Source organism: Lagopus leucura, unplaced genomic scaffold (genome assembly GCF_019238085.1).
Source record: "Lagopus leucura isolate 7727_CA_CO unplaced genomic scaffold, USGS_WTPT01 Super-Scaffold_100014, whole genome shotgun sequence".
Taxonomy (NCBI): domain Eukaryota; kingdom Metazoa; phylum Chordata; class Aves; order Galliformes; family Phasianidae; genus Lagopus; species Lagopus leucura.
The window spans coordinates 2808663-2828066 of NW_024962268.1; the positions used below are offsets into that span (position 1 = coordinate 2808663).

Genomic DNA, 19404 nt, shown 5'->3' on the forward strand with positions numbered 1-19404 from the left:
TTCTTCAGTATGAAGTCTTTACTTTCCTTCATTTTTAGTTATGTAAAGTTACTTGCATAGAGAGTCTGCTCTTTATATGTCAAAGTGTTTTGTCATCTGCTACTTTCCCAAATTACTGCAAATGTCAAATTAATTGTAATACACAGCAGGTCCAGACCATTTAAAACTTTAATCAGTCATTCTTAGACATCTGAAAAATCTTCAGTGTACAGCAAAGTAGCAGGTGGGGATTGATGTTGTGGGAGAACTCTGGTTCTCGTATTTTTTGCTTACTCAGTTTGCAGATGGACATATTCCAGGTACTTGTTAAAGCAAACTAAAGTTAGACCGGTGTCCTGAATTCTATTTCAAGTTGATTTCTAGCCATACAGAAACATATTTTCACAGTTAAAAGTGCTTCTTGAACAGTCTTGTCTACAGCTGAAAGCAAATCAAGATGCAGACTGACAAAACTGTAGTTATTCATCCACAGACATTAACTTAAAAGCTTCACAAACTTTACTTAGTATATAAGAAATAGTCTCTTTTACACACTGAAATGCACGTAGTGCTCATTCCTTTACGAAGGATTTACATCACTTCTCATTGTGGTTATCTGTAAGATAAGGATTGCCAAGGCAGCAGATTGTGGTTGCATCTCTAGTGGGCCACCCTGCAATTTGAAGGCTTTGCCTGTAGAACACAGTCCCTTGAATGTTCCCTTGGAAAGTCACAAGCAGATGTCTATCATGCTGCAGCTAATTCATCATTTGCCATTATCAGTTAATCACAGAAGAGCACACTGGTCAATGTAGGTGGCTTCCTGGAAATATTTATTATGGAGGACATGTCATATCTTTATTTCTCTGCAGAGCAGTCACACCAACCCCATCCTCCTTTGAAGAAGTGCACTTTGCTCTTGACTGTTCAGGGCTTGATAACTGGCTAACTCCAAAGTAAAAGTTGCTGAGCCTGATGTTAAAGAACGCAGAACTGTTGAGTAGCCCTGAACAAAAAACAGAAAACATGTATCACCTAATTTAGGGCACAGAGAAGATAAACTAGCAGAGGAGGCTCTTAAATGCCTAGAGAAAAAGGGACAGAGTCTTAAATATACTGCAACATTCCAGTAATTTTTTTTAACATCATTAAAAGTGCAATGCACACAAAAATTAACTTTGTTTTGTCATTTTTATTTTTTTTTTTTTAACTATTCTCTGTAAAACCAGCTTTTACTACTGCTCTGGCATAAAACTGAAAGCACACCATTTTAACAAACTGAATCATGTTCAAAATACTACTAAGTTTGCAAGCACAGAAACAAAACAGGCTCTAAATCCGTACAACCTCTGAATAACTTGCTTTAGACCTCCAATAATTAAAATACAATTAAAAACATTAATTCCAAATTTGCTTATACATAACAGGAAAAGTGATCTGAAGTCTGTAAGTCTTCTTATGCATTACAACAATTACGTACCATCATTTCTGCTAGTGGAACAGCAGCAATCACAACTTTGTTATCTTGACGACTCTGGATTTCCTGAATACTGCCTCTTCGTTGTGCAAGATCAGCAAGTGCTGCACTGAGATGATCTTCACTTACTGTGATTTCTAGGCTCATCAGGGGTTCCAGTATTTGAATACCAGCTTTTTTCAAAGCCTGCATGGAGATGATGGAGAGTTATGCCAAATCCTTTTTCAAAAACTGACATAAGAAATGCTCACACGGTTCATTAGTACTGCCACTCAAATTTTCTACCTCCAAAAGCTATAAATCCCCCAAGCAAGAGCTACGCTGTTCAAGAACAATAACCAGACAATGATATACCTCTTTTTCCCAGTGATACATCATGCTCCTGTGCCCTACAACAGCCTACAGCTTTGCTATACCTTTTGCAAGCAACGGGAGATGCAGGCTGATATCATTGTGTTGGAGGTATCAGGATGCACTGTCAGTGACTGCACTGTCACGTCTATATCCTGAACAGGGAAGCCTAGCAAGGGTCCTAACAAGAAAGAAAATGAAAAAAAGTGATTAAAAAACAGACACTTTCTTTTCAGAATATTATGACACAGAGGAGGAAAAAAAATAAAGTTTCAGGATCTCGCCTTTCTCTTTCCCTTCTCCTCCTTATGTCCAAGGGCATGGCTACTTGTTATTTCATTTTATCATTACATAGCTCTGCATATAGACTCATAACTTCTTTATTCTCCTTATCAAAAACATGGCTAATGATTTTCAGAATTGAAAGTTCCTGAGCACACTCATCCAAACAATTGTTCCCAAACTGTCTTAAAATACCTAAAATTCATCTGCTAGAACAATACATCAAGTGAAACAAAGAAAGTTATGGAGTCTTTTCTTTAACCTAAAAGCAGAATATCTTCTGTATTTCAACAGAGTGACTGCAGGAAATTCCTAGTATCAACACATTACCAAAACTGCAGTGTTAAGTCGATTCCATAAAAGATCACCTGCCTCTCTAGTAACCTGTGCAGTTTAACTGACTACAACTGAGAAGTCTTAAGTAGACCAAAAACAGTGTTAACAGTTAACAGTTCAAGCATGTGGTGCTTGAACCAAGTCTGAGGAAAAAAAAAAAAGAATGATACACACAGCTTTTTGCTGCAGAACACATGGCTAAATGGATTTTTAGAGGAAAAAAGCCTTTAGTGGTAAGAATTTTATGCTGTAGACTGCACAATTCTGAAGTCTTCATGGTGTGTGAAAAAAGCAGTCAAGACTCATTTCACAGCCAGATACAAAGCAATTTTAAAAGAAACACCACATGCTGCCTCTTCAGCAGTAATTCTCTTTTATTAAATCACTACCTGTTAGTGAGAGTAAGGGAGAGTCCTTTTGTCACAAATTACTAAATAATGTTTTAAACTAAATGTAAGAGACAGTTCTTAAGAGACCCCACAGTTTACAATTAGATACGGCTTTTTCTTTTGTTAATATATTAGTACATGCACTTCATATACTTTCATGAATTTACAGAAAATTAAAAAATAAATAATATAAGTGTGATACTAACATGTTGGCCAAAACCAGTTCAAGTCACACTGCTGTGCTTTACAGGATGTCATCAAACAAGTACCTTACCTATTACACCAGATCACAAAAACATACCGAAGAAAATGAATATTATCATTTGACTTAGAAGAAATCAAGCTTAAAACCAAAGGCATGCTGCCTTTGCTGGTATGGCAAAAGGGGTACGTGGCCATTTTTGTAGTTAAGGAAATTCCAGAACTTGGTTTGTACCTGAAGTAAATTCATCAGTAATATGTTTTCGCTTTCAAGCTACCAGATTTTTTTTTTTTCCTCCCAGAATCATACATTATTGATTCCTGCAGAAAAATTAGACCAGTGTAGCTGTTACAGCACTTCCTTTACCTTGAACGCACGAATTCGTGATTCCATTTTCTACTGCTTCCTGGAGTTCTTTGGGTAGCACTTCAATGACACTCTCAGCATACTCAATGATAGGTTTGGTCACCGTTCTTTCTCCTGACACAGGCCTCACCTCTAGCTCTGTAGTCACAAAGTGTCTTTTATCTCCTACTACTTTATCCAATACATCTTCAGGAAACAAATGAACAGGAATTTGGTGGCAAAGAAACAACACATACATAAGTTACTTTCAGGTGAATTTTAAGCAACTAAGTATAATGAAAGATCTTTTCAAGTAGATCACGTAACAGAACAAGATACCAGGTATTTCTTAGACTCCTTCTTACCTGTGGCTTGTGCAGCATTCAGGATGGTTTCTCTGTAGGCTATCTGAAGTGGTCCCAAATATGTCTCTATTCCATATTCACGTTTGATTCGGTCATGAATGACCTCTATATGCAGTTCTCCCATGCCACAAAGAATGGTCTAATGAGATGACAGTTAAGAGAGAGGCAGAAAAACATAGAAAACTCAGGTTTTCATAAGAACTGTTTAAACAAGGGCTCGTGGGCTCTTAATACCTTCTTAAAAATATTTCAAATTCTAAGGAGCCTTGAGAAAAAAACCAACAACAGGACTACTTGATGTCATGCAAGAAACATCCTAAGTGACACAGCAATTCCTGCTGTAAAACCACTAGGTAGAAGAACATCTTACATTAGCTTAAAGATTACATAATTCAAATTCTTCTAACTTCGTGAAGAACTCTCAAAACATGCAGAAAATAGGATGACCTCCTTTATTCTGTAAAGTATATGCACACGAGGTTCAATTTTAGCTTGTTTAGAGGCTCACAGCTTTGTACCTACACGATATGAACACTGAGATAAGCTTTTCATTCACAGTAATCTAAGTACGTAAACTAACTGAAGAGTGGTCCTGACAGTTCTAAAATAAAGTTTAATTACAAGGTGAGGAATAGAAGATTCATCTTACCTGTCCTGTGTCAGGATCTATTTTCACTTTCAAACTTGGATCTTCACGCTGAAGGCAGCTCAATGCATTATCCAAGTCTGTACATAAACAACAAACACCATATCCAAAGAGGCTTCAGTAATTTGAGAATCACAGTGAATCCCTAAACAACACTTTCCTTGTAGGGTCATATCTTATTCTCAGAAGTAGTCTAATGGACCCTAGAGAAGCATGTATTATTGTAGACACTCAACTCAAATTACACACAACTTGCAACTTCTCTCCAACAAATTAACTGCATGCTAGAGAGCTTCCGTAACTGATTAGTCTTCCTAAATAGCAAAATTTAATGACACCAAGCAAAAGCTGAACAATCCCCATGCAACATGTAGAGACAGAAGCTTTTGAATAAAATGATCTCACTTAAAAATAATAGCTTAAAGGAAAAATAACCTGTTTAAATTCTATCATGAAAAATACATTTTTCCAAGTCATATTTTACACTTGTATAAAGACATATATGAAAATTTAAGTGTTTCACCAAACAGTAAAAAGCACCATTCCCTTTTTACAGATGAGAAAAATAGCCATCTTATATGATTTACCTACATTTTTACAGATGAGTTCAACAAGAAGTTAAAATGCAAATATTTTTTTCTGGTTCCCCATTATGTTGTATAATTGGCAATGAAAACAGCTACAAAAAAGAGCAATGATGGAAAAATAAACTCACAGCTGAAACTGCATTTATCTACTTCACAGAATTTGGGGGAAAAAAAAACAAAAAAACGTGACAGAAACAACTTGCAACCCAGCAGCTCAGACTGCAAGACAGGTGGTGCAAAATCCACATTCTACCTTGCTCCATGCCATCATACTACAGTGGTACTTATTTTTCTTTTGCCTTCACCCTCCAACCATGCTCAGCTTTGTTGGAATGTCAGTAGATGGTAAAAACTTTCAAACAGGTTCTCTGGTATAGATTTTTGTAGAAGACAGTAAGATTAAAGGTCACACTGCATAGATAAACCCTAACTAGACATACAGCAGTTTTGGTAAGAGGAGACTTTGCACCACACTATAAAACTGTGAATGCTGTCGGAAAAAAAGCACAGGATAGCTCAAGGCTAGCTGTACAGAGACACTGCACACCATCCTCCCATAACTGCAGCAAAACAAAGCATGACAATAAGAAAGGAAGGAGAAAACTTCCCATAGGGAAGGGAGCATATGTACAGGAGAGGGAACAGCTGTTTATGAGGGTGGATAGTTATAGGACAAAGGGAAATGGTTTTAAACTGAGACAGAGGAGGTTTAGGTTAAATATTAAGAGGAAGTTTTTCATTTAGAGGGTGGTGATGCACAGGTTGCCCAAGGAGGTTGTGGATGCCCCATCCCTGGAGGCATTCAAGGCCAGGCCGGATGTGGCTCTGGGCAGCATGGTTTCATGGCTGGCGACCCTGCACATAGCAGGGGGGTTGAAACTAGATAATCACTGAGGTCCTTTTCAACTCAGCCTGTTCTATGATCCTATGAGACAAATGCCTCTATGGCTTCAAAATTAAGAATTATGGCTTTTCTGAAACACAGAAATCACTGGAGTAGTAATAGCAAAGAGTACTGACAGCCACAATCTAAAAGGCCTTTCCTCCTGTGCAGCTACACTGTACCTTGTTGCTTGGCCATTGAAGGAGGTTCAATGGTACAGAAGAAGACAGGCTCCGGAACCTCAACACCTGCCAGCAGAAGTCTCTCTATGTTACTGGTGTTCCTCTGCTCTCCCCCAGCACTCCTTCCAGCTTGGCGTGCTGCCGCTACAGCTGAAGCTTTTGATGACACTAGCGTATCTCCAGTGGCACTCTACAGATCAGTTCCCAGTGATTCCACAAGAGAGGAAGCAGCAGGGGATGGGGGTTTGTTAAAATGAAACCACAGTCATAGAGAACAGTACATCGGTATATGAAAACGTGCTTATGCATTCCAGAATAGCTTACATTTTGGAAATTCCGGGCAAATTATATCTATCCAGATTGCTCCGGCACTGAAACACTTTGGGAGCGTGAAACAAGTATATTTCAACTTAAACTGCTGTTTTTTTTAAAATGAACTTTCAATATCACCCTGAGGCCTCCCTAGGGCATTACGCAGCATTGGTATCGTGAGAGTTACATTATAGATATAAGGTTAGCACCCTACTAAAAGACAATGTCTTGAGGTTCAGCTCTTTCCACATATCAGCACAGACTTTCTCACATCATTTATTTACATGTCTGCACTGTAATTTTTCAGATTAGGAGGAAGCAATTATGTATACTTAAAATAATGCAAATTTACATATGTAAAAACAATCAAGATATACTTGAGATACAGAAGCACAGAGGGGAAAGACACACTAGTAAAACAAGCTTTCTTTAAAAATAAGTATTTTCAATTACCTGTTTTAAGCCAACAGCAAGGGCAATGTTTCCAGGCATTAGTGATGGTATTTCAATTTGTTGATCAGCAAAAGGCAAGAGCAGACGGCTCATTCTCTCCCTGTACATTAAATCGTTTAATTGTTCATGACTTCAACAGACATCCAAATGCTACACTAACCCACAGCCTGCTTGTACTCACGTGCAACTTTTGTTAATATTATATACAGCCGACTGAGGTTTCAGTAAACCTGAATAAATGCGAATGAAAACTAATGGTCCACGACACTTATCATGGAGAACTTTAAATGCCAGGGCACACAGGTCATCATCATTGTACCAGTGTCTGCAAAACAGAAGGCACAACAAAAAGCACACTTGTAGGATTAACCCACCTCAAACCCACTCTTCTGTAATTGTCCACTCACTTAAGAACCTGTATATGTCTAATTGCAATATTAGCAGAGACATTTTAGATATACATTTTAGATATGCTAACTTAAGCTTACCCAATTCTACCATTCTAAAATATGGCAGAGGTCATGTGACGCAACCAATACTAGAGATGATCCCTGGACTCCAACACTCCAACTGTAAAATGTCAGTATTCTCAGACTAAAAGACTGGAACTCTAATTGCACAGCAGGTTCAGTACTTGGTAACTTTCAGGTCTGCACATCTGTACTGTTATTTAACAACTAAAACCAGTAAGCATTTGTAAAGATATCAGTGGTCAATATTATTTTCTCTCTTTGCACTTTTTCTACTTGCTTTTCCTTTTTGTTGACCCTCCCTTTCTTACTCCACTTACAGAAACTCATAGGAACGCTCATGAGGTGCGGGCAAATACATAGTAATAGCATCCAGTAACGGCTGCACTCCCCTGTTCTTCAGTGCACTGCCACAGAGCACTGGTACAGCCTTCTGAGCTAGGGTGACTCTGCGTATAGCAGACCGTAGCTGCAAAAAAAGAAAGAAAAGAAAAAAGAAAAAAGGCTTTCTGTTGAGTTGTGAACAGCATTTTAACTTCAGCATTCCAGCTACCAGATATTACTATCAGATTTTGCTCACGTATCGAGGAAATGACAAACTCTTTTATAGATTTTTTTTTTAATTTACAGAAAAAAATTAACAAAGAATGTTTACTACTGGTAAGTAGTGCCTTTTTAAACTTCGTTAAGCATGACAATAAGACTATTAATGTGTAAAAAATGCCCAAGGACAATCTAACAGACTTCAAACATTGTACTCAAGTACCACTTTGACATGTAAGTTATTACCATGTAATCAGCAGGCTTTGCAGTTAGCAGTAATTGTTCATAAAGTGATTCCAGAAACTGGGAAAAAGCAGGTTATAGCAAGTAATGCACACAACACCGAGTAAAAAAGATGACTGGAGCTACCATGTTTGTCTTGGGCAGCAGTGTCTGCACGGACAGTACACTGTGCTGTTGCAGGGCAGTGCCATCTGCAAGCACATGGGTGGCTCATGGACAACCAAGCTACTTATCAGAACTGCTGTCAGTAAATGTTCTTGCATGCACAGTGCTGCCCAACAGCTCCCATTGGCTGGAGACAGCCTGCAGAGGCCCAGTTCTCAAGTCCAGTAAAGATTAGTTGCTTCATTAAATTACTCACAAGGATCCTGTTTCAAGATTTTAAACAACGGGGATTTTTGCTTATGTCTTTTCATTTGAAGATGTTAATCACACTGATTATAAGCTTTGCCAGCTTCTACTCCTCCATTTAAAAGTACCTATGCTCCGTTGTTTTAGTACAGTCATTATATCGTGTTGCATTTATAAGTTCTCATCTTTCCTATGTAACAATTTTATTGAGAAAGCCCATTTATTCCAGTACAAATTTGACAGGCATCAATATGTTATTTATAGACAAGAATAATTAATTTATTCACTTCTACCAATTAAAAAAATATTTTATCAAGGCTACCATTTTCCAGTCAGAGCATGCGATGTGCTACCAAATTCAAACTACAAAAAAAATCACCCTTTTTTATCATGAAAGTTTTGCCTCACCAGTTCCAACATGTAGTGTCTCAAGAGCCAACCAACTCCTAGTGACTGAAATGCTACTTTTGTTAATGAGACTCTGTAGCTCAGACACACCGGGCTGATCCTATCTGGAAATTTCATTTGTGTTTCTCTACAGTTTTTTGCAGCAGCCTGTCAATGAAGATCACCCATAAAGGTTGAACTGTTACAGCTGTGCCCTGCATGTTTGAGAATTAGCATTAATATATGATCGCATACAATTCATATTAAGCTTGAATGTATCTTGTCCTAAGTTCACAATACCATAGAATCACTACAAAAGCTGGTGAATGCACAACTGTAAAACCGTATCTGCACATGCCAAAGGCAAAGCAGTCTCAACCTTCAAAATGACAGTGAAAATTTATTTATAAATAACAAAAGGTAAACATTACCTTGTTGGATGGTACTAGGTCAAAATTTTCGCTGTGTTCTCCTAGAATCAGTTCAGCAAATTCATCATCCAGATCTGCAACCTTCAATAGAATAGTTCTGCCTTATTATTTGGTAGACAGTAGTTTCCACATTGGTCACAAATCTTAGATAGTTAGAAAATACAGCAAAATAGAGAAGGAATTAAGCTTTTAAAGATATCAGAGATCATAAACTTAAGCAACACAGAAGATACGTTTCACATCTCCTATCTCAACTCAGTTATTATAAATTTTCAGATTTATGAATATCACTTAAATTTCACATTAAAAAATAAATCCTTCACTTTTATTACAGAATGTCACTTATAAGCAAAACTGTTTAATCCCTCTCTCAATAATGCAACTATTGTGAGAGCTAAGCAAAGCATGTTAAATTATCTTTTAAAATGCAGTATTTTAATTACATTCTACTTGACAGCATAAGCTAGATAGGACAAGCTTTTGCTGTCCTTCCCAGTGTTTAAGGCTTTTATACTGATTCTGCAGAATTAATCTCCTCTGAAGAAGAAAAGCAAGAGCCTTTACAGAACCAGTTTTACAGAGAAAATTATGCAAATACTAGTTTCAAAAAAGCACAAGGGAAAAGAAAAGTCATCATCTTAAAGCTACTGTCAGGCATGACATCAGTAGGAGAAAGAATGTTGGGATGTGTCCCCAAAAAAATGAAAAAGCCTGCAGCTGTATTTGACAGCCATGGAGGGCACAACTGAACAGACTTTGAACTTAAAAAACCTGAAATCTGAACTAAGCAGAAAGTGACTTTTGTGAGCCAGTGAATGCAGCTAGAAAAACAAAAACCAAAAAAAAAAAAGACAACAAAACAACAGATAAGCCTTCAGGGTATTCTGACCTTCTTCATGTCAGAAGCTTGGAGGTCTAAGAGATCATCTGTGTTTTCAAACTGTTCTAATTAGCTTATTAATTAAACATATTTCAAACCTTGAGTCACATACACCATTGCTCCACTGCACATCCACTGAGGTACTATGCTCCCTTCAATAGATACAACAGGAATTGACCAAATATTGAAACAAATCTTTGATAAGCAATTAGAAGTCTAATTAAGCCAACAGATAAAACATGAGAGAGAGAAAAAAAATCTTGTGTTTATTTGGTTAAATGAAAGCCAAATTTACCAGAGATGACCAGTAGTCAAATTACTAAACTTCACATTTTAAATTTTTGTTAAAAATGAGCATTATTAAAGTAGAGCAAAAAATATTTTAGGAATAGGAGGTTATCTGAATTATCACACTACTGGGCCACCCCATCCTACTTCAGGAAGGGCCCAGAAGCTAAAGAAAAAAAAAAATACAGTAAAAAAAAAGATTAAAAACCCACTTTTCTTATCCTGATTTCTATCTGAGATTTCTTAAGAGCAGAGGCTGAGCAACGACATTCCCACTTAAAACCTGAATATTCTGAAAACGAGGTGTATTTCACTGAACTCAGAGCACATCTAAATGTATCACACGGACTGATGTTGCACGTGGAACAGAAAGCCCAGCATCACCTATCATATCTAGCAATATGTGATCCAAATTCGCATGGAAGGCAGTTCTCAAATGGATCAAAACCTCTGACAAACATAACTGTTAACTTCTTGTACTTTTGCATATAAAGCACTACGTTTGGATGTAACTGCTACTACATTTCTAAGGCTGTATAAAAGCAATCAAAGTTCTAGGCTGCAGAAAAGCAAACAGGTTTAAAAAAATCACCCTTTTAACTTGGAGATCAGATGTGCTTGGAATCTCTCAAGTAGAACCAGCTCTTACCATTGCATTTACACAGAACAAAATGGAACTTTTAAGCATTAGCTTGAAGAAAAACAGTCTGGAAAAAACTATTTCAAAGATCCTGCATAGCTCACAGGCACTCTTTCTTTCACTTTATTATTCTTCAATGCTTCTGAACTGTCTCAAGTCTGCAAAGCTTGTTAGATGCTAGGATCAAGCAAACCATGCTTCTATTACAATTTCTTCTCATCTCTCCAATGGACTTTATGGATGGATCTGCTCTTTATGAGATCCAGTTTCCTCTAGTATAGCATTTAGGGTCACTTGGAACAGACCCTGACATCCCATCCAGTTTCTAGCTGTCATTCCAGAAGGCTATGAATAAGCTGCAGGTTCTGGGTTTGAGCCCAATGTGAACGTTCCAAGCATCTTTTGGGATCTAAGATGGCAAAAGATGCCATGTGAACCAACTTGATATTAAATTTAGGGTCTATTTTTTAGGAGCTCACTACTTATGAAATAGGGAGTATTTGCCATTTTGCACAAGTAACATCCAGCAACATCCATATTAAGCATGTTCTGCCATCACATGTCACAATATGCACTAAAAGTCTTTTATCAAAGAAAAGCAAATAAAGAAAATCTGAAATCGGTTTATCAAGGACAAACGAAATACCTTGCATCTGTGACAAAACAAGTCCATGTACTAACACAGAATGGGGATCAAACACCTAGAAAGTAGGCCTGTGGAGCTAAAGACAACTTCAGGTCCTGCTTGACCAGTGAGAACAAATCAGCAACACACCCTCTGACAAATGCTAACTGCAAAATGGGCTGTATCAGCAAGAGTACTGAGTGGATAAAGGCAAGCAGTTATCACCAGCTTCTCACCTATTTGTGAAGCTACATCTTAGACGCTGTGGTTTTAGGTTTCCCAGCACAAAAGAAAGACAAACAGTGGGAAATCCAACTGAAAACCACAAGGTGCTATGTCAGAACACAGTGGGACACCCACAGAGATGAGTGTGTCTAACTTGGGAAAACGAAGGAGGTATATGCTGCCTCCGACTACCCACGACATGAAATGACTGTGGGACTTTTAGGGAAAACAAAGCCATATTCTTTACAGAGAGAGGTGCACAAGGAAAGGACGAGGAGCGCTGCCATAACAACTCAGGAAATTTCCATACAGACAAAAAGAAATAATGTGTTTGCAAAAATGATCAAACACTGGGATGTTGCCTTGAAAGATGCAATTTCCATCCTTAGGAACCTGAAAGCACAGCTGAACAAGGGCCAGAGCAACCCGCTCTAAAGCTGAAATTAGCCCTGTTTTTAGCAAATCACTGCACTAGATGCCTTCAAAGGTCCCTTTGTTCTAAATAACTGTTTTAAATGCATTATGCATTTACTTTAGAACTTTACTTGTTCTATTAAGGTATTTCTAGCATCCTGGACTTCTTGGAACAGGCTGGGATTATCCGACTCTATCAGTGGCTTTTGCTCAAAAAATATGCCATCATCCAAATCAGATGTAGGTTTCCAAATCATTTGCTCCTTAGTCACAACATCAACCAGTCCTCTGAAGGTTTTGGCTTCCCCAATGGGCAACTGAAAGTAGAACAGAAATTTTAGAGAGTTGAAAAATAATAAAGGTGTTCAATTAAAAAGAAATGCAGGTAAATTTCTAAGCTTACCTGTAAAATCAAAGGTTTTGTCTTCAACTTTTGTTTGATACTCTCAACAGCATATGCAAAACTATATTAAAACAACAGATATTGTTACAATAAATGTAATGATACAGTAAAAAAGTTTACTCTTATTTGTTGTAAGAAGTACTTCCACAATTGCACAACATATGTAACCAAACAATTAAAGATGTGTACAGCACATATTAACATAAAACACCAGTTCTGTGCTCAACAGAACATCTTCAACTTGATCAGAAACGTTCTCTTATGAGGTTTTTAACAGTGATTAAAACAACTGTATGAATACCTTGCCCTGTTTTTGTCCATCTTGTTCAAAAAGCAGATTCGTGGTATCTGATGTTTGTCTGCTTGTCTCCACACTGTCAGAGTTTGGGCCTACACAAAAAGGCAAAACGGTAACGTTAGTATTGACAGAGGAACTACATACACATTTCCTTAGACGAGAGGTCAAGCATCTTTTCTTCATCTTGTGTTCCTGCTGCTAAGAGACTGAGCTCAGAGTAAGAGAAGGGAATTGTGCTGAATGCGTTGTGACAAGCCTTCATCTAGACAGAGGAGCTCCAGAAGCAGCTCTGTCACAGCTCCTCCTTCGTCTGTTGTCTTTCCTCCACTAAGGGTACAGAGGAAAGAGAACAAGGAGAGAAGATAAGCACTGCATGGGATCTACAATGAAGTTATTCACTGGAGTGTGGTAGCCTACACTTAAGGCTTAAGATACTGCCAAAACACTTATACATGTACTCATGATGCTACACAGAGGACACAACAAATTAGTGTGGTTAAGCTAATTATTGACATACTGCTGAGTCATTTTTGAGGCTCATTCAAAGCTAAAACAGGTATGCATGAAAATCAGTGCAGATTTAGAAATAGTCTGCTATCAGCAGATGGAAATAATACACTTCCTACACGTTTTCAGAAAAAAAACAGAACAAAACACAAGCAGCTCTAATTTTTTGTTGTTGATGGCTGTGGAGGGTTTCAGGCTCATACATGACACTAAGTAATGCTTTCCAGTAGTATGTTAAAAATGTGACTAACACTGACCAAGACTTCCCTCATCCTTTACCTAGGGAAAAGATACGTATTAAATTCAGTGTTCCACATGACATGTAACGTTTCTATGGAACTGAAGCATCAAGTCAAAGTCAAACACCAGCTGGGCTACACATCTTCTGCACTATGCCCCAGTGAGCTTATTAAACAGGGCACAGAGTGGTGGTGGTGGGGAGAGGTTAATTCTGGGTGAAAATGATTAATTTTTTTACATGGAAGCAGAAAATGAGATGTGAACAGATGCCCATTTCTATCCACAGCTGGAGCTAGCCAGAAGCCTTCACATCAATCTGCATTTGTTGAAAAAAGCAGAACAACAAAACAACACAGTAACCAAAGCAACAATAGATAACAGACTTTAGAGAGAACCCCGTTTATTTCTCCCTCATTACCATAGGAATTCCTATACACTTAAGGTAAACATTTCAGCCTCTTTTAATTTGGAAATAAAAAAAGTTAACAGCCATTTTTACCTCAACACCAGCTGAAGCATCAAACACTGCTACTGCTCCATCCAGGACTCTCAAGCAACGTTCAACTTCCACTGTGAAGTCCACATGACCTAAAAAACAATTGAAAAAACTCAAATTCACAACCTGAATTACCATTATCACAACTCACACAGGCAACATCTACAGATCATTGCAACTTTTTTCTTTAATGTTTAAAAACACGTCATAATTACTGTCTTACCTTTCAGAGAACTCAAGTCCTTGAAAGACACAGGCTGTTCTTGAGCTAACCTTGAACAAGTCAGACCAGGCTGCAGAAAACACTAGCTAGTCAAAGGTCAACAGAGCTCAGTACAGGCTTATTTACTGCAGCAATTCAACCAGCTAAACATCACACTACATTCAGGACCTAAGTTCAGCAATGCTTCACCTCCTCTACTCTTTCACACCATTACAGGAGTAGCACTAAAGCACAGTACCTGGGGTGTCAATCAGGTTGATTCTGTAGTCCTTCCAGTCAAAAGTAACAGCAGCAGATTGAATGGTAATACCACGCTCTCGTTCTTGTACCATAAAATCTGTTACTGTGTCTCCATCATCAACATCTGCGAGCAGGAAACAGGGTTTCAACTGGGTACATAAATAATTCAAAGACTAAGCTGTCTTGGAATAAAGACAGTGAGATATTTGGAAATACTCCCCCTTTTGTAAACGATCAAATTATGGAAACTTTTCTAAGTCATGGAATTACAACATTGGACCATACACCAGGTTGCCAATGCAAGGAACAAATCATTTGTAAATTGAAAACAATCAATTCCATCAACTTTTTTTCATTTTTAATCAAAGAAATACACTGTGTAGAAACTTAAAAGTTAAGCAACACTGTGAGAAATTTAAAAAATTACAGCAAGGTCCAAAATCATGAATAAATGACACTGTTGAAACAAGAGGCTGCACTCTTTGTGCACAACCTGACATTTTAAGATTTAATAGTTGAAACTCAAAGTTAGAGATAGACTTCAGTTTAATATTTCAGTATTTTTAATAGAAACAGAGAAAGTCCCATATTTTCAAACAAGCATATCACCAAGGTCACTCCCCAAGGCTCACACCTTCTAACATTCTCCCGTGTAGCAGAGGAAACGCCACTAAATTTAAAAGGTCAAAGGCACCATAAATGAAGGCAGCTTTGATCTTCTCAGTCTTAAAAGATTTCAGTGAGAGCTGCTGCAGAAAGGAATTCTTCCCTTTGGTAGGACTTAAAATACAGATTAGTTTTTGGTAATCTGGCCCCTTGACACATCAAAATGAATCCAGAGGAGCAGCTTCGCCAAAACAATCAACGAACAACGCATGAAACAAAATAAAGTTCTGAGTAAGTGTTAAACAAATAACAGTGTACGAAAAACAAAAAGAAAAAAATGAATCAAGAAGCTCTCAACTGCTTTAGAACTACAAGTGCAACCACATTCAAACACAATAGAAAACACATTACAATTTCATTAAATTGAAGAACAATTTTGAAACAAAAGGCTTCTATGCTAAAAACTGCACCACCAATCTCACTGCATGAGATTGCCACAATTGTCAAATCTCTCACAGCTATGGAAATACAAATATATATATATATTGCTAACCTCCAAGTGTTCTTATGTATCCAGAGTAATACAGCATTCTTTCTGTTGTTGTTGTTTTCCCTGCGTCAATATGGGCCATGATACCAATGTTACGGATTCTGCATAAAGCAAAAACAGCCTTTAATGTGGCACTTTTTTCCAGTGATGTTTTTGGCACGAACAATTCACACTTGCTAAGCACAGCACACAAGATGAATAGGGTTTTTTCCTGTCACTTAACTGATAGAATACATGTGCTGATCCCGAAGTACGATAGCACTGAAATGGTGAATTTTCTTCTCAGTGGCAATACTCAATAGTTCTGGAACAGGTTTCCACACTTCACTTCTGTACCTGCTTAGCCTCATTCTGCACTCACACATCTCCTCTACAGATGGAAACAGCCCTATCACCTTCTTGTATGTTCCAACCCCTAAATCCTAGTGACTAGAACAGTCCATTGCATGTATCACAGAATCACAGGATCACAGAGGTTGTAAGGGACTTCTGGAGATCACACTGCCCAGCCCTCTGCCAAAGCAGGTTCCCTGGGGTAGGTTGCACAGGAAAATGTCCAGGTGGCTTTTGAATATCTGCAGAGAAGGAGACTCTGCAGCCTCTCTAGACAACCATGTTCCAATGCTCTGTCACCATCACAGTAAAGCTTTTCCTCATGTTTGTATGGTGCTTACTGTGCTGCAGTTTGTGCCTGCTGCCCCTCTGTCCTGGCCCCATCCACTGACCATAAGATATTTGTAAGTGTTGATATTTATGTCCCAAATCTAGCTTGCAAGTTCTCATGAAGTTGTATGAGATTTTGTTCAGACAGATCTTTTCTGAGGTACCTTGCCCAGAGGCTTCCAGTTCTTCTCATTGCAGGCTTGTAATCAGCTGCCATCATTATGATTGGCTGAATTAGCCCTCAAGACAGAGGCACCCCTCATGTCATTTCTGTGATAGCCCAGCCCCTAATTGCTTTGCCCGTATTAATTAAGGCCATCATCTCTACAGCTAAACACAAGGAATACAGTGCTGCCCATGGTGGTGGACTGCATGCCAAGAAGCTCCTCCACCTCATTTAGATCTCTCTGGCACTCACACTGAAACGTCAGAAAGTTGAAAACAAGGAAACGTGAACTGCAATTTAAAACATGTATTTAAGTAACACCAACAGCAACAACCCTTGACATTGTACCACATCAGTTCCTCTTGCTATCAGTTACATAGGGAGAATAACCTGCAATGACGTACCTGGATATATGAGGATTAACGACAGAACGCAGAGATTTAACATCTCCTGGAGACAAAGAAAACAAAGAAGACTTGTCAGACTGATCCCAACAAGAAATTATTGATTTTAACAAAATTAAGTGAATTAAGAAAACTCCTAAAAAGCTTATCTGAAACAAAGATTCAGAGCCACAACTCTTGAAAACTCCTAATTCTCACCCATCCCCAATTACTAAAGATCTGTATTTCACTTTCAGAACATTTCTCACTCTCTTTCACACATGGAACTCTTCAGAGCTTTAACTTGGAAACAACAGGAAAAAAACAACACAAGGGAAAAAAATATCACCAGACCAGTGAAGTCTTACTCTGCAGAAGCAGTAACTAATCAGGCCACAACTCTCTTCTGCCCTAACTCTACAAAGAAAAGAGAATGATGGTTACTTCAGACTTCCTTCTACTCAACCATAGATGTCTCTCTTTGCTTTTATGCAACACGCTGGCTATCATCAATTAGCCAATGACCTATTAATATTAATACTTCAGGCAATTGGACAGGGATTACTGCATCTTTCATAGCTAATCTGGCTTTTTATCCACCTGTTTTTTCCCTTTTTCTTATTTCCTAATCTTTATACTACAAAACTACTGAGACAACAGCAGCAATTAAAAACCATTCTTCCCAATCCTTGAACCTTTTAACCACTCTGTGCTTCAAATGTCAAATATTATCAATGAAATTTTGAAGGCATTTTTACTCACTTCTAAGTAACTCCTAGCAGTAAGTCATAAATTAAATTCAGAAGAATAAAAATACAATTTGAAAGCATACTTGGTGGAGAGCTGTAGTTCCTTTCACTGCTGTTTTGTTGCGTCACACTTAGGACTATAACTTTTGGCTTCCTGAAACATGCATGCTGGCAATGGAAGGAAATAGAGAACACACACAACTGTCACAGGAGGGAATTAATAATCATAACTCATTATTAATTTGTAGGCATAGAATCATAGAATAATAGAATCAGAGAATGGCCTGGGTTGAAAAGGATCACAATGTTTCAACCCCCTGCTATGTGCAGGATCACCAACTACCAGACCAGGCTGCCCAGAGCCACATCCAGCCTGGCCTTGAATGCCTCCAGGGATGGGGAATACACAGCCTCCTTGGGGCAACCATAGGCATAATTTTTCCAGTTGTACAGAACAAAATATAAATGTGATCTGAATCAACTGATGCTTATTAGGTATTTACATAAACTGAAATTACCACCAGCGTGGAAGCAGCAGCACGGCCTGAGGTTAAATAAGAGTGCAATCTCAACAGCATTCGGGAAGTCCAGTAAAAATGCGTGATATTATCAAAACAAGATGTCAACAGCCACAGCATTTTATACATGCCTAAATACCATACAAATGCAACAGCAAAAAATGTCGTGTACCAGAGGTGTTTAAAAGACTTTAGAAAAAAATAACACAACTTCCACATTCTGACATATGAGAAGTCCAACCTCAACATGAGTTTATGTCGCTCATTTTATCTCCAAAGACCAAAATGAAATGAAATAAAATGGTTTACTCGGTGTAACTTAGGTGATCTTTTTAAATTCAGGCATTAAGTATTAAAATTTGGGAAGGCGTTTACCTGACTGCACAAACTTGACAATTTCAGTGTGTTCACTGAAAACTTCCTCATGATTCTCCACATTCTGGCTGCTGTCTCTAAAGACGTTCCCTGCCAAAAAATAAAATAAGATAAGCACCACACCGAAGGCCTGCTTCTTTCTGGAAGCTGTGCTGTCCTCTGTGGGCACTGTTTTCACACGACCAATAGCTTTTCACCTCGGATCGCTGTTTCTCTCGTCAGACTGCAGTCGAAGTGCTGCGGGACCTTCAGCACACGGCACAGCCACACACACTCAGGGTTTGCGAGCTCACTGCCCATGGAAAGCCGCAGCCAGCAGCGCAGAACACGCAGCAACGCATTGCGCACGGAGTGCTGGTTCGGGAAACGCACCCTTTTGCTCTTGAAGGCAGTGAAAAGAACGCTTTTTAAAGCAGACAAAATCAGACGCTACATCGCCAGAGTGCCCCAGGACGCACCACGGTCCGCCGCACGGCACAACAGCGCCGAGCCGCACCGGAAGGTGCGCTCCTCATTGCGCTCCCCCGCGGCCACCCCGCCTTACTCAGTCCCACCTCCGACTGACAGACACAGGCGGCCGAACAGCCACTCCGGCCTTTTCTGCCCGTTTCGTCCCTTTCTTGCCCTACCGAGCCGGGCCGCAGCCCTAGGGCCGAGCAGAGCGACGCCTGTCCCCCAGGCGGAACCAAAGCGCCGCGGGG

At 38.7% G+C, this 19404-nt stretch overlaps 1 protein-coding gene across 2 annotated transcripts; it reads right to left on the reverse strand.

Annotated features, from left to right (window-relative positions):
• Window positions 1-150: 150 nt before the first annotated feature.
• Window positions 151-19206, reverse strand: GFM2 (GTP dependent ribosome recycling factor mitochondrial 2). 2 transcript variants are annotated; one of them, XM_042875179.1, is made up of 21 exons: window positions 19076-19206; window positions 18704-18793; window positions 17894-17978; window positions 17083-17128; window positions 15853-15950; window positions 14692-14817; window positions 14234-14322; window positions 12991-13079; window positions 12690-12750; window positions 12418-12603; window positions 9215-9295; window positions 7580-7728; window positions 6971-7114; window positions 6790-6889; window positions 6025-6214; window positions 4376-4452; window positions 3727-3865; window positions 3383-3568; window positions 1873-1988; window positions 1460-1642; window positions 151-985 (listed from the first exon to the last, which is right to left on the reverse strand). In XM_042875179.1, the coding sequence occupies exons 2-21, from the start codon at window positions 18764-18766 to the stop codon at window positions 857-859; spliced, it is 2337 nt and encodes a 778-aa protein (XP_042731113.1). In that variant the 5' UTR covers window positions 18767-18793; window positions 19076-19206; the 3' UTR covers window positions 151-856. The 2 variants fall into 2 exon arrangements, with proteins under 2 accessions (XP_042731113.1, XP_042731112.1); XM_042875178.1 differs by having other exon boundaries at window positions 18901-19206.
• Between the last annotated feature and the right edge of the window lie 198 nt (window positions 19207-19404).

Coding starts and splice junctions, on each gene's coding strand:
- GFM2 (XM_042875179.1), bottom strand. CDS start 18,766: ATGTGGAGAATCATGAGGAAGTTTTCAGTGAACACACTGAAATTGTCA. Junction 7,729..9,214: donor ACCTAGTACCATCCAACAAG/GTAATGTTTACC, acceptor CTTTTTTTGCAG/CTACGGTCTGCTATACGCAG. Junction 4,453..6,024: donor TTCAATGGCCAAGCAACAAG/GTACAGTGTAGC, acceptor GTTTATGTACAG/ACTTGGATAATGCATTGAGC.